Source organism: Pantherophis guttatus, chromosome 1, assembly GCF_059756535.1.
Source record: "Pantherophis guttatus breed Tessera chromosome 1, ASM5975653v1, whole genome shotgun sequence".
Classification (NCBI taxonomy): domain Eukaryota; kingdom Metazoa; phylum Chordata; class Lepidosauria; order Squamata; family Colubridae; genus Pantherophis; species Pantherophis guttatus.
In genome coordinates this window covers 133,354,578-133,370,926 of record NC_142063.1, presented here as the reverse complement: position 1 = coordinate 133,370,926, position 16,349 = coordinate 133,354,578, and the positions used below count along the sequence as shown (strand labels likewise).

The following is a 16,349-nucleotide window of genomic DNA, read 5'->3' as shown; positions in this document are numbered from 1 at the left end:
ATATGATCCCCTTTTGCAACCTTCGGACAAGCAAAGTCAACGGGGAAGCCAGATTCACTTAACAACCAGGTTACTAACTTATCAACTGCAGTGGTTCACTTAACAACTGTGGCAAGAAAGGTCGTAAAATGGGGCAAAGTTCATTTAACAAATGCCTCACTTAACAGCAGAAATTTTGGGCTCAATTGTAGTTGTAATCTGTATTCATAAGCTATAATTTATGGCTTATAAATACTATCAGTATTTATAAGCTATAATTTATGGTTTAGTATTATGTGTGAACTAGGCTACTTTGACTTGTTTAACATGTGATTAAAAGAAGATTATTTTAGATTAGTTCAGTTTTAGGAATCATGCTGCAATCTATTGATTACTTTGGATGAATTCATACAACACTTACTTTGAAACAATCTGTAATGTTTAAACCTAGTGACTGAAATCAGGCTTAGACAACTCTTGCACATGACAACATGCAAGTGAAGACCAAATTGAAAAAGACTGGGACTAGGAAGTAGCAAATGCAGCTGATGTATCACTGTTGTAAAAAACCTGTCCCATCATACTGTCATAGAGTACCTGAATCAATTTCATGAATTTCTTCAGATATCCATGTCTCAGATCCGGAGACACTTCCTCTTGACAGTATCAAATGTTTTTGTTAGGTCAGTGAAAACAGGATAAAAAAGCTTATTCTATTCCATGCATATCTCTTGGACTTGGCTCATGACAAATACCATTTCTTCAGGACTCTGTTCTGGCCAAAAACCACACTAGGTACATCGGTAAGGTTCCTTTCTGAGACAGTCTGTTTACGAGAATGCAAGCACAGATCTTGCCTGCAATGGATAGCAGTTAGTTACCACTGTAGTTTGATTTGCTTTCTTTGTTTTATAGAGAGTCAGAATGAATGCTTCATAGCAGTCGTCGTGCATCTCCTCTGTGGATCAAATGTCTTCTAAGATGTTTTGAAATGCCTGCAAGGTGTTTGGGTTTAGTGCTTTGTGGATCTCAGCGGAAATGCCCTTTTGCCCAGTTGCTTTATTTGAGCACATCTGCAAGATTGTTTTCCTGATCTCAACAGGAGAGGGAGGCAGTCTAGGGCCGTGATGGCAAACCTATGGCACGCGTGCCATAGGTGGCACACGGAGCCATGTTGGTGGGCACACGAGCTCAGCTTTTGGGCCTTCTGGGCCCATTGGAAGTCAGCAAACAGGCCATTTCTGGCCCCGGGGGGGGCTGGGGAAGGCTGTTTTTGCCCTCCCCAGGCTCCTAGAAAGGCTCTGGAGCCTAGAGCGGGCGAAAAATGGGCCTACTGGGCCCACCCATGCCATCGTGTGCCAAAAGCGGGGGAAGTGTGGAAGGGTTGCACACACATGCACAGGGGTGAGGCGCATAGAATTGTGGGTGTGGGCAAGCGTGTGTGCGACCTCCCCCCTCTCACTTCTCCCGCTTTTGGCACGCGACGGCAAAAAGGTTAGCCATTGCTGGTCTAGGGTATCTAGGTTTCTAAGTTGGAAGTGTTCAGCCCACTAGTTTTTTCCTGGTCTTTGATTAGGTTCAACCCATAAAGGGGAACATCCTGATTTAGAAGGACTATAAACTGACTTAATGGCCCTGAAGAACTCTGGTAGCATGCGTTTCTGCATAGTTCACCTGCTCAGCCTTCCTTTGCCACCGCTTGTCCTGCATTTCCCACAATTCTGTCTCAAGTATGGACTGCAGTGGTGCAGTGGTTAGAATACAATATTTCAGGCTAACTCTGCATTCCCACTGCCAGGAGTTCGATCCTGACCGGCTCAAGATTGACTCAGCCTTCCATCCTTCTGAGGTCAATAAATTGAGGATTGCTGAGGCAATTGTTGACTCTGTAAACTGCTAAGAGAGGGCTGTAAAGCATTATGAAGCAGTATATAGGTCTAAGTGCTATTGCTATTAAACTTGATTTTCATTGAGATAGATAATGGGGGGTTCTGCCAGTCTGCAAAGGCCTTGTTCTTGTCCAAGTACTGTTGTTGCAGTCTGTATGATGGCAACTTTAAAGTGCATCCACTTTTCAGAATAGGTTCCTGCAAGCAGTAACTTGCTGGAGGGTTTTTCATTAGATACATGTTGGAAATGTTGGAAATGTTGGACTTGGTTTAGAGCTTGTAGTCTTCCAATGTTGAATGACTTTCTGGCAGTCCTTGCTTGCTTACAGTGTAAAGGGGCTTAGATGCTTTCTGGTGTGTGGCTGCTGCAGCTACTTGTAATTGCCACAGGTGAAAGCTGAACACCAGGTGGGGATCAAAGGTGAATGAGCAGTCCTAAGAAGGACATGGCAGGCCCTTCCACCAAAGATGCTACTCCTCCCTGAGCACCTTATATACCTCATCTTTTACCTATGGAGTAATGAAAGAGTTGCCAAGTTTAATAGTGGCTCTTTCATAGTTAAAACTAGTTGTTCATAGTCTCACACTCTGAGTAAGAGTTAAGTTAAAAGCAACAATTGAACTCTTTTTAGTACCATATTGCATACATATTGTATATAGATTTTCATGATTAATACTTGACTGCTAAAGCTGAAAGAGGCTTCAGATGATATTGCTGTCACAGCAAGATTTTATGCAGAACGCATCACATATTTGAGGTTGTCTGGGTAGCATAATGCAGTCTCATGGGGAGACTTAAACTAGTTTAAATTACAATTAGGCAGCAATTAGGCAAAAATTTCTTGTAGGAAAGCAAGGCTTACTAGAATTTGAAGCTGATTTATTACAGACATAAAATGCTATTGATATCAGATAATCTGATTATTCTTTCAGGCTGCAATGCATTACAATGCAATGTAAGCCGCCCAGAGTCACTTTTTAGAGGAAATGGGTGCATAAAAAATTAATAAATAAAATAAATAATAAATGGCAGTTAGATATCTATTTTTAATCTTCATTTAGAAATCTGAAATATGGAATAAATGGCCTAGAAACACTAAGTGACAAATTTATAATAGGCATAGCCAAACCATACCCACCAATCAGCAGACAACACAATGGCCAACAGACTGAAAAAAGTCAGCCTGCAAATTAATACCAGAGAAAGGAGATTTAATATATTATTATTATTCCTGAGAATACCATAGATAGTCAGGAAAATAAAACAAATGGATTGTGAAAGAAATCAATCCAGAGCCCTCGCTCAAGGGACAAATGTCCAGGCTCAAACTCATATTTTGGACACATTGTGCAAAGGTATAAACTCCCTTGTGACATCCATAATGCTAAAAAAGATGAAAGAAAAAGGATGACCAGCAATAAGGTGGATGCACTTGATTACAATATCAGTGAATGCACCATTGAAAAGACTCTTGAATCAAAGTGTTTATGGAACATATTTAATTAATATTAATTTACAGTCGCCATTGGTTTTTTTTAAAGCTAATGTAGCTTTTGCATCAAAATGATGCAAAATCAGCTTTCATAATTTTTTTAAACATACTTTTATGTTGAATATGCTCAAGTATACTTTTAAAATAATTCTATTTGATATAGTATTAAATTGATACTAAAGCTGCTGGGCTTTCAAGCAGAATTCGAGCTTTTCTGAAATCTGACTGTAATTTTTAACACGGCTCCTATGAAATAATTAGCAAAAATATGGACATTGCATAACTACATTCTAATAGTACTTTTTTAAAAAAATAAAACAATCATGTTGGTTTTCTACTACTGTATTTAAGCTACCAGTATAGCCTTTGCGGGTAACATTAATTTAGTATAGAAAAATGGTATAGCCTTTAAAATAGGTGTTTTAAACATGTTTAATGCAGCAACATTTGCACAGCTCTATAAAATTTCCAGACAGAGAACTTAAATTATTCATGTATCAATCATGCCCCGGTCAGATAATGGCCCTTTGAGAAATCAGCGTTGTAAGTCTTCAATCAGTTGATAGCGTGACAGTTTAGCAATTAGTGCCTGTGTAAAGTCAATAGAAAAAAAAACAGCAATAAAATTGCCTCAGATGTGACAGAAAGTGTGGCATTGTGCATGTATTTTGTTGGGTGCTTGTATAAATACTTAAAATGCATACAGAAACATGCCCATCTCTTTGGGTTTTTACTGTTTTGCTCATGTTTTTTGTCATTATCAAGCCAAACTAGATACAAAATCTGTCTATTTAATGCTGGATCCTAGCCAACAGCATAGAGATGGATGAGGTTTAAAAGCAAAAGGTATATCTGAATCTCTATTTTCTCTCCAAATGCTTCCTTGCATTTGGAGAGTCCCTCTTTGAGGGAGATGGGCAGTTTAGAAATATGAAAAACAAACAATAAAAATAATTGAAAGCCACTGGAGAAGGAACCCATAGCAAGTTTGAGAAGAAAGACTCTGTTATTGGTTATTTGCTGGTGTCAGACCTGCCCCAATCTAGATCCTTAGGAAAGAAAGGCTCTTGATTCCATGGTTAAAGCAAAGGGTTCTTTTACTAAAGGAGTGGGTTGCGGTAATGTCAAGCCAGTTCTGAAATCTCCCACCCTCACTAGATTAAAAAAAGGTGTACATTTGCCCACAGCCCACCCCTCCTCCCCCTGTGACCAGTCTGTGACCACTCCCCCCATGACCAGTCCGAGCTCACCAAGATGTTTTGAGAACTCTGAGACGTTTGGTGGTAATCCGCATATTTCTCAGGGTGCCTGGTCGTGGGATGCTGGTACAAACAGGATCGGGATGCTCTGGTCCTTGTCACCTGTCATTCCCCCTCCTGATTTCCCATCACGTACACACAAAGCTTTATTGCCCTGTCACCCTTCACTCCTTCTTCCCATTTCCAGCTTTTGATAGCCTTATTTTCGGGGAGGTCTTATTATTTTGGGGCACGTGGAGCAAGACGGGGCTCCTCTTGCCATCTTACCTGATTTCCAGCTCTGTCTTCCTAACCCTAACCAAAGGAAATATTTTCAAGGAGGGCTTATTTTCGGGGCGGGCCTTATTTTTGGGGAGGGCTTATTTTAGTGTGTGCGCTCAAAAGCCTGATTGGGCTTATTACTTGGGGAAGTCTTATTTTCAGGGAAACGGTATTCTTATAAACAACTCAAGATAGGGAACTCTTTCCTCCTCCCATTTTCCCCACAACAATAACCCTGTGAGATGGGTTGGGCTGAGAGAGAGAGTGACTGGCAGCATGAGAGAATGCAGTTAAGGTTGCTAGTTTCTGGGTAAGATCTCTTTAACCTGTAGATAATTTAATCTGATATTTTATATTTTAAATTTTATATAGTATGTCTTATTTTCGATGTGATGCTTCTGACATGAATTAACAAAACAAACAGGCCCAAAATCATTCAGCTGGCTTTCATGCCTGAGGTGGGACTAGAATTCACTGTCTCCTGGTTTCTAGCCTGGTACATTACTGTTTGTTAAAAGCAGTGTAGTACTTTAGAAATCAATGGTATAGAAGGGGACAAGAAGTTCAATTGAATAATATCAATAAAATCAATTTAAAAATTCAGCAACACAATCTAGGGCACTTTCAGATTTCTGCTACTGCCACTCCCCTATTTCTTGAAACAGTTGGAAAGATCTTTCCCTCTTCTCTCATCTGCGACTTTATTTTATGCTCAGTACACATGAATGAAAAAAAAAATCTGAATTATTATGAAGAAGAGCTGTATAACTGTCAAACTCTTTGAAAGGCCAGTTAAGTTATCTAAAATAGAGGATTTGAGTGAGAGAAAAGTTTTTGCAAGTGTGAAAATAGATTGCATTCAAGAGTTTCAAAGGAAAATAAATAAAAACAGATTTACCATTGCTTTAAATGTATCAGAGCTGTACCATAAAGCAGTGTTTCTTAAATTTTTTGCTGTCAGTCCTTCCTACTGTTAAAAATTATAATTAACATTTTTTAAAAAAGCTGTTTGTATGGGTTATATTTATCAGTGTATAACATTAAAAATTAAAATTGATGCATTCATGAAATATTTATTGAATCACATAAAATAACAACATCCCATTGGATATTAATGTAAAATATTAATAAAACAATGTGAAGAGTGTCCTTGTTTTAAATTTTTGCAAATGTGTTAAATATCTGGCAAAATAATTTTGATTTTGATGACCTATGAGAGGATGTTAGGGGATTGGTAGGGATCCTAGGACCACACTTTTAAGAAACACTGCTATAGAGAGCCAGTTTGGCCTAGTGGTTAAGACACTGAGCTTAGAAAACAGGAGATTGTGAGTTGTAGACTAATCCATCCTTAGGCATGAAAGCCAGCTGGGTGACTTTGAGCCAGTCACTCTCTCTTAGCCCAACCTACTTTACTGGGTTGTTGTTATAAGGGAAAAAGTAAGAAGGCATGTTGGATATATTTGCTGCCTTGAGTTATTTGTAAAATAAACCATAAAAGGCAGGATACAAACAAATAAAATATTATTTTAATTTGGACTTTTAAAAAATAAATTCATTGATGATTACTACAGGTTAGTGCCAGGTTGCCCAGACAAAACATTCTATATTGCTTCATAGCTGCTTCATATTTCCTAGGTGTAATTTAAAAAATACAAAGAGATATTCCGTAAAAGCCTCCTTAGGTTTGATTAGTGCATGCCAGAGGGTATGTCACAGCTTGCTAAAGCTTGGGGTAAATAGTATTGGAGGAAACAAGTCCTGAGTCCTGTAGAGAGTTTGCCAAAACTTTGCAAAGCAAAGCATAGTCACTTCACTCTTATTACTTATTTATACTTTATTTAAAAAAAAAACCACCTTTAAAATTCAGTAGTTCTTACCCCCACATAATTGTATTTAAGTTGTACTTATACTATGGTAGACTTATTTAGCTTTTTTAATTCCATCTAAGCTGTGGGGTGAGAACTGGGGAAAAGTTAAATAATTCATTTACATCAAGTAGCTTCTTGGCATGTTTGTATTCCCTGGGCAAGTATGTGTCATGTATGAAAGGGTGAATGCAGTTGTTCAAGCATATCTTTTAAGTGAAGAAGATACCTTGATCTTATCCACAAAATTTCTAGTCTGGGTGGTTATACTGACACGTGATTCTGGGTTATATAGTTCAGGATATATAGAAAAGGCCCACAATAGAAAAAACTGCCCCAAAGGTTAAATAATAGCTAGTAAACTAAGATTGTTTGTGCAATGGTCTACGTGGGTTTCTCTAGGGAGGGTGGAAGGAATTTTGAAGCTTGGTTGGCAAAGCTGGGAGGTATAAGTGGAACATTGAATTAATATTTATGATGACTGTCACTTTGAATCATGACAAGACCTTGTGCTACTTGAAATCTGTACAATCTATACAATGAATATATTTTGTTCAGGGACAGTCCTTAATTCATTTGGAACACAACACTGTTAGGACTACAGTTTTTGGAGCATCACTGGCTTTGTAATGAATTGTATATGTAGTATATTTATTTACTAGATTTGTGTGTTTTCCTCTTTATTTAAAAAAAATAGAAACAATTTGAGAATAAAAAAAAATGGTTGTGACAGTAAGATAATAGTTATGCAAAAATGTAAAATGTACTATTTGACCACCACCCTGTGTCTTTGGGACATCTATAGAACACATTCGTGAACCATATTCTTTTTTCCAGATCTGGACAATATTGTGAATCTTTTTGAATCAATTGATTGATAAAAGCAAATATTCCTTCACTAAATCACTGCCTTGTTCCAATCTTTCTGATTTGTTTTGTACATAAAATAATAAGTTCCAACATTGGACTTGGCTAAGGTTAGATAGATATTTCTGAGGTGGTAAGGCCTAATTTGTGAAATCCCTTTACCCTTTAAGAGATACACTGTGCTGTTTTTAAAGTTATTGGTTGTATTCCATTATTGATTTAAATGGATGAGCAATCGAATTGGCCTTTAGGCTCTCTTTGGCAGTTTCTAAAGACTTCTGAGATTTAGCAACAAAATGTTTTTGTTGTTTGGTGCTGTATAAAAAGTATTTACTTCTTTTTATATATGGTACTTAGAATGGAAACATCAAGGATGTATGCAACCCTCCTGGAAAACCAGAAAAAAGGTCTAGAGATGTTTAATCCAGCAACTCTGAGGGGTTGGTATTTTGAAAAAGTATAATTCCTGGGCTAAAAATGGTTGCCCGCCTCTATCTTAGGATGCCTAGTGCTCAAATGCATTCCCATATTAGATAATCAACCTGATAGTGGCATTATAAGTAAGAAAAAAAGCTACCCTACAAAGCTGCCTTAAATTCATTATTGGAACTAGAGTTAGCATGTCTATAAAAATGAAATATAGCTCCAGAATATTACCACCTACTCTATTCTTTACCTTGAGATAAACAGCTTGCCAATTTCCTCTGTTTCTTCTTAGTTTGTAAAATGCAAATGTGTATTTCCCAAAGGTGGGGAATAAGGCGGTGTAAGCCTGCTAAATGGATTTTTAATAGATAAGATTGTTCAATTAAGCATGTCTTAGTTAGTAGTGTGAGTGTTCAGGGCATATATGTCTGCTGCCTGGAACAGAAGATGGCCCTATAAACATGAATCATTGGAGTTCGGACTGGTTGTCAAGAACCTGTAGTAAAACTGGCGGGAGGTTTCGTCCACTGACCCTGACGTCATCATAGGGCTTCTGCGCATGCGCAGAAGAGCACTGCAGGCTCTCTGCAAACCTGTAGTAAAGGTAAGTAGAACCCACCCCTGTGTCTGAAGCACTGAGGTCTCAAGGGCATTACAGAAATAGATTGACCCAAACTGGACAATTTTGTGACCCTTAATATTGATGTCTTGGGCTTCACTCTATTTAGTTTTCCAGTTCTTCCTTCTTGGAGGTCTAGTTGTTATCCATTTAGGCGCTACAAAATTTTTTTAATAATGTGGGAGAGCTGCATTTTCTTAGACTCAAATATTTTGCAGTTGAAGAAATGCAAGATATTTCTCAGCCTTATACTTCTGCTGTAAATTGAAGTAGTTTTATGCAAAACAAAGACTTTGATTTACATATATGAAATTACTAATAATGAGCTTCATCCCGCCTTTTTCCTACTACTTTCAGAATTCTATAAATTCTGAGTCCTTTCTGATCTTTAGTTCTAAATACTTCTCTGCTTTTCTCAAGGAGCAGCTCACTCTGGAACCCAAATGCTGATCTGCCCCCTATGTTATCAGCTAGGTTATCTTCATTTCCTGCTGTTACTATGTATTACTTTGGGGCATTCACTGTATGGCCCACTTTTTTTTAACATTTTTTTTTTTTTTGCATGAAACAAGCACAAGTATGACATCTACAGATTTTCCATAGCTGATTTGGTGGTGTAAGGGGAGAAGAAGAAAAGGAAAGGAAATTACAGTCATGGAACTATTCCCGCCTGTAATTTATAAGTGAATTCATAATTAATGTAATTCATAAGTAAAATCTTGATTTTATGCACCCCCTTCAGTGGACTGAATGCATTGGACAACATCTGGATTCAGATTGCTTTGTCAAATAGAATTTAGTCCAGACAATGTTCATACATTTTATGTAAATTATATAAATTTTACATAATCTATGAAAATTTCATGTGGATTTCTGTGTTAGATATCATGTGAAGCAAGATGCGTTGTTTGAATTAATTACTATAATATCTGGCTGCCTGGTTCTAAGATTACAGATTATATGCAAAGCATTAAAGTAGGGCTTTTACATGTGCATGGAAAACTTTAATAATCAGACCAAGAATACAGTACATGAAATTGCTTTTCAAGATGCTATTTTTATCAGGTGCATTTGAACCTGGGGGGCATGACTGAAGAGATGCTCTTATGAAATCTCTGGAGAATTTCAGTAGGACATTAATTTATCAGTGCTTCTGTTACATTGTAATAAACTATGCTGGAGTGGGTGGATATAATGAATTTAGATGATAGACAGATCTATTAGTATAATTGTTCATATGTTATATCAGATTTTTAAATTTAGAATTATTTGCTTCTGCTTTATGTCTCCAACTATACTTTTTTATTGTTCTTTATATACACACATAATTGACAGATTTTCAGAAGTACAATATATTTAAAGGGTGATTTATTTTTTTAAATAAAACTTAAATTCCTTAGAGGGATCAGTATCATTGAGTTTGGAAATATATATTAGTACATGTTAGAATATTCTTTGCATAATAACAGCTGGTCTCTGCTATGAATTTCACAGCATTCTACTTTAAAAGTCATTGCTTACCTCTTTTTAATCAGTATTTGTTTGCTAAGTGTTTAAACTTCAGTAACTTTGAAACTAATTTAAAAGCAATGTATATATTTAATCACAATGTGAAAGATGAAGGTACAACAAAAGAAATGCATTTTTAAAAAGCAGCCTCATAATATTTTCTTGCTTTTAAATAAGAAAGGAGAGACTTTGAGATAGATGACAGAATTTAAAACACTTAGAAGATCAGATTTTAGGAAATGTGTGTGTATAATTCAAATATGACACAGGGATGGAACAAGTTTTAAAAAGTATGATAAAGTGGATGCAAAACTTCAAATAAATGATTATAGTACAACAATGGAGAGAGCTATGGAAAAAACAATAAAACCTACAAATTATTATTCCTTTAATTTTAAGGGATTATTTAATTAATGTAAAGTGTTTTTTTAGCTAATATATATGTTGATAATTACCAAATCATATAACAATAAATGTTAGAAATGCCATAAAAAGAAGGAACATTTTATTGGTTTTTTTTTGTAAAAAAAATCCCTCTTTTGAAATGTGTCTTGTTATTGTCATTTACTCTCTGCATACAATTCCATGTAGATTAAGTAGAAGGAACTGGTTACACTTTTTCAAACTAATATAGTTTATTAGAAGGCCTATGTGCAGTGATGAAAAAATGCATGCCTTTTAATAAAATGTGTTAGTCTGAAAGAATCCTACCAGGCTCTTCCTCATTCAGAGATTGTAATTTACCTTCAGGTTAATAGTTCCTTGCCCATAATATAATAATACTTAAACCAAGCACAAAGGGATATCTCATTAATCTATATTTTCTTACAGAATTAAATAGTTAGAATAACTGCATGGCTGGAGCCAAAGCAACCAATCCACTTACTTTCTGTTTCTTGTTAACATCTTGTGGAAGAATGCATGTGTTCTTTTTCAGTAAACAATGTGGAGAAAGCTAGAGAAGATGTAGGAGTTCTGTTTTCAGTACCAGTACCTGGTACTTGTGTATAACTAAAATCTGTGAAGTCTAAACAGGTGATTTAAGGGTACAGACACAGAACAGAAGGAGGAAATACATATTTTCTCCCTCTTAAGCACAAATAGTACATAGACTGTGCTAAAAAAAGATCCTCTTTCATCACATTTTGAAATACATACACGTTCATTTTTAGAATCAATTATCAAAAATAAAAGATAATTAGGTTTGGGCTCCTAGCAATGAAACAGGAACCAGCTGCCTATCCAACCATTTATCAGAAATATTTGGAATACATAATGATAAAGTAAAATAAATCTATCATTTAACAAATATTTTTATCAGTTTTTAAGCTATATGTCCTTTCTGCTCTCTACAATATAGATAGAATTAGAACTTTTCTTTAGAGGCTATTCCAGAGGTGGTATTCAGCAGGTTCTGACCATTTCTGGAGAACCAGTAGCGGAAATTTTGAGTAGTTTGGAGAACCGGTAAATACCACCACTGACTGACCCCGCCCCCATCTATTCTCTGCTTCCCGAATCCCAGCTGATCAGGATGAAATGGAGATTTTGCAGTATCCTTCCCCTGGAGTGGGGTGGGAATGGAGATTTTACAGTATCCTTCCGCTGCCACGCCAACCAAGCCACGCCTGGTAGTAATTAATTTTGAATACCACCACTGGACTATTCCTATAAATGATTGTGCTTGTGTGAATGTGTGTGTGTATGCATGCACATGCGCCTATTTGTTATTTCTAATCTCCAGTGTGGAAGGGCATTTTGAAAAAAAACATTTTCCCTTTTTATTTTGTATCATTCTTATAAGATAAATGGCGCCCACTGAGTCCCTTGTTTCTATACAGGTCTGACAAACAGTTGGGTTTGTTGAGGTCCTGTCCTAGTGCTTACAGGAGTGCTTTCCAATTTTTTTTCCTTCAGACAGCCAGTTTGGTCTGCTAGTTAAGGCTTCAGGCTAGAAACCAGGAGACTGGGAGTTCTAGTCCAATCTTAGGCATGAAAGCCAGCTGGGTGAGTACTCAGCCCAACTCATCACATAGGGTTGTTGTTGTGGGGATAATAGGAAGAGGAAGGAGTATTATATATGTTTGCCACCTTGAGTTAAAGTAATTAAGGTAGGATAAAAAAAAGAATCTAATAAATAAAATATACCCCAAACCATTTATCAGAAAGTCCTTTTTACCCAATATAGGTAAAAACCTTTTAAGCCAATTTAAATGTTCCAGTTGTGGTTTATATGTCACTACCAAAAGATAAAGTACTTTTACCCAATTTTGGGTAATTTACCAAGATTTGGGAAACAAACATTACAAGAGTTCTTTGTTTACTACTTTCTAGACCAGGACTTTTTTATAGCAATTAGAATGTAGAAATATATAAATGAAGGTTAAATCATCCAGACCAAAAGTTATCTTAAAATGTTAAATCATGGCAAATGGACCAAAGTTTATTAAAACTGAGACGTTTTATTACACATCCAAGTAACTTCTTCAGTCGAAATTGGAATTTGGATAGGCAGAAAGTGTCAGAGAGTTATTGGAAAGAGCCAGCTCTTACCATACAGACTGCAGAGGGGATCTATATGGAACCCTGAAACCCTCTTCCAACAAATGAAGAAGAACTCTCCACAATGTGTTCCTTGTCCTGAAGCTATAACTGTATGTTGGGGCTCTTGCTTCTAATCTACAGTGAAATAAGTCAAGCAGGGGTCAGAGGCTTTTCTCTAGCAATCTTAGTTCTTTTACTCTGCTCTTGCCATCCTGTCAGTCCTACAACACAAACCAAAATGGAAGGAAGGTTGACAGCAGCTAGAGGGAGGGGTGTGGATCTACAACAGCCAAAAGTGGCCTAAAGGAGCTAGGCCGGTGTTGGCAAACCTTTTCGGCACCGAGTGCTGAAACAGGAGCACGTGTGTGGGAGCACCGGAAACGGGAAGAGTAGCTTCCCAGTCCGCATGCATGCACCGGGAAGCTGAGCTTCTTGTTTCAGCTTGCACATACATGCTGGTCACCTGGTCTTCTGGTTTCTGGCGTGCATTCATGTGTGAAGACCAGCTGGCGGAAACCAGAAGCTCAGTTTTCCGGTGTGTGTATGCACACCAGGGAGCTGCTCTTTTGGTTTCTGGCATTCCTGCATGTGCGAGGAACCCCTAAGAGCAACAGGCAATGGCTGGCATGCCCGGAAAGATGACTGCATGCCACTTCCAGCACGCGTGCCATAGGTTCGCCATCACGGATCTAGGCAGTTCTTATCCCCTGCTGTGGTAGTCACTGAAACAACCCACAACATACTTATCGAAGGCTTATGTCTTCTATCAAAGGTGGAAAGTGCTATTTCTACATTAGATCAGGAAACAAAAAAAAAGTCAGCTGGCCTTTGATCTGAAGAGCTTCCTTACTTTCTAGAGCTAAATGGGCCTTTAATCCTGGGAATCCTGATTGCAAATCCATACAAAAATCAATACATTTTAATTTACAAGTTTAAATTTTTGTTCTGTTGCTAAGTAGATTGATTGGGTGTTAACAATTACATTACATGACTAAATATGCCCATTTTCAATAGTATATGAGAACTATACATTTTTGTTTCCTTATTTCTCTTTTATTTTTACATAAAAAAGAGAAGGTTTAGTAATGCATATTTTAAATGGTAAAAAATTATAATTTGATGATGGTTTATATGTTCAAGGCCCTTTATGCTGTAACTGTGGGGCAGCAAAGCTGGCTGTGGAATTCTGGGAGTTGAACTCCATCCGTCTTAAGGTGCCCAAGGTTAAGAAATCCTCTCTTAAGATGTTGAATGCACCTGAAATTTGTATTTTAACATTTCTACAGCTTGAACAATAACAACACAAAAATGAACAATTGGTATTGGCTAATGTTGATCTGAACAACTGGTGCAAAAAAAAAACTATGAAAATTCTATTTCTTAAAAATTGTTCTGATAGCAGTATTCTTTATTTCAGTAACAATAACTCTACAGAAAATTCTTGTGAGCAGAAATCAAAACACAGCATTTCAGGGAATTGAAAGGATTCAAAGAATTGCAAATAATAGGAGGAAGCATCTTTTGTCCTTTCATATAAAAAAACAGAACTTCATAACTGCATAGATAGAATCCTCTATGTTTTAATAGATTGTATCACATTAAAATTTAAAATTAATTCTAAAATTTATTGTTTATAAATATTTATGACAAAATAGTGAATTTATATATTCAGCATGTGATGCACATTTTCTTTCCAAATATTCTTTCTTATTCTTCAGCCTTTCTCTAGTTTCTGAATAAAAATTCTGATATATTTGTTTTGAGGTTATTGTACTACAGTAGTGTCATTTATTCAGAGTGAGTGACTGACTAATCAAGCATGCAATTTCAATCAATGTAGATTTTAAAATTTCTTTTTCCTTTTAGCTGTCTCTGTAATGAGGTACAGTGCTTCATCATTTGGATTTGCAGTAAGTATTCTCATAACTGAAATGTACATTTGCTTTTTCTGATCGAATCCACCCATTAGTTTCATCCACAGTTGCCACAAATACTATCAATTTCACACAAAGAAATTTTAAGAAAGAGAGGAACCATAAGTAAAGTTAAACAATCAGACCAGAAGACTAATTGGAATTTAGGTAGGATTTCTGATTTGAATTTCACAGAAGAAATAGAAATGGGTCTAAAGCATGCTCCCAGGATTGTCCACTGTTTCCTGTATTAGCTAGCATAACTCAAGCACGTTTCAACAGAGGCTTAGTCCAATTTGTGGAGGCTTGTTTTATCAATAATGTTAAGCAAGAGCTAACTTCAGGTTAAGTCTCAGTATCAGGAGATTAATCAGCTTCATGCTGATTTGCAAGTACTGGGAGCTCTGTTAGAAGCAAAATATGGAATAGGTAGACATTTTATGGTAGTTCACTATTTGCATAGCATTAAAAAATTCTAATACAAATTTCAGATAAACAATTCTCCTCCTCCAACCCCAGATTAGATACATTCCACCTCCATGTTATCATAATGCCATAAAGATCTGGCGTTGTACAGTGTTCAGGTCTAGGGCTGGACTGGGAGTTTAAGGCCATCCTCATCCACAGAAATTCAGTGGGTGATTTTTATACTGTCACAGCCCAATCTATTAAATTGTGTTATTTTGAGAAAATAAGGAGGGAGGGAGTGCTATGTCTGCCTCTGTAGCTGGAGGAAAGTTGGGAGATCTATCCAATAAATACACCAATCAGTTAATAAAGAAATCTTCTTTTGGTAGTTCTGTTCATGTTCATATATTCATTAAGAACTCTTTAAAAATGTTTGTTCCTCAGATCATCATATGTATTTAGTAAGGATTGTAGTTTGAACTAGTGACTGTTGTCATTCAGGAATGACAACCGAAAACAAATAATTCTGGCGGTGTTGTTCATGTGAATCCATCAGAGATAAGAGCCTGGTGGCGCAGCAGACTAATAGCCTGTTATTATCATTCAGCTGCCTGCTAGTTTGAATCTCTCCAGGCTCAAGGTTGACTCAGCCTTCCATCCTTTCTAAGGTAGGTAAATTGAGGACCCAGTTTGTGGGGGCAATAAGCTGACTGTGTATAAATATACAAAAGTATGAAGGCTATTGCTTAACGCATTGTAAGCCGCCCTGAGTCTCCGGAGAAGGGTAGCATATAAATCAAATTTAAAAAAAAAATATGAAGTTGGTGCTGTAATTTGCTAATTTAGAAAATTCAGTAACAATCTGCACTCTAGTTTTTATTATTTGACAGTAATGTTCATTGCTTTGCCATAAGTTTGACCTTTCTACCCTTATAGAAGAGTCTTGTTTTTAAATATGTATGTGTTTTGCAGCAGAAAAGAGGTTACACTGTACGATGGATGGGGTTTAAAATTTTAAAGTGACATAATTGTATTGTCTTTCGTTTCTTTTAAAATAAAAAAAGTCAATTTTTAATGTTCCTTGCTTTTTATTCCAATGATGAACGCTGCATCTATATATAGACTTGCAACACCCTTAGCAATCTTTTCATTGCAACATCTTTTGCCTTAGTTGCCCCAATTAAATTTTTTATTATCTTTTCCAGTTTGATGCTACTTTGGATGTGTTGTCTTCAGTGATAGTTCTGTGGCGTTACAGCAATGCAGCAGCAGTTCATTCGGCACACAGAGAATATATGTGAGTACTTAAAGCTA

General features: G+C 36.6%; 1 protein-coding gene across 1 annotated transcript in view; it reads left to right on the top strand.

Annotated features, from left to right (window-relative positions):
* TMEM163 (transmembrane protein 163) overlaps positions 1-16,349 on the top strand; it is a 101,300-nt gene that overhangs the window by 28,731 nt on the left and 56,220 nt on the right. Inside the window, exons 3-4 of the mRNA XM_034424003.3 lie at positions 14,581-14,624; positions 16,241-16,332. Coding sequence (XP_034279894.1) covers positions 14,581-14,624; positions 16,241-16,332 — 136 coding nt within the window. The remainder of the gene's footprint in view (positions 1-14,580; positions 14,625-16,240; positions 16,333-16,349) is intronic.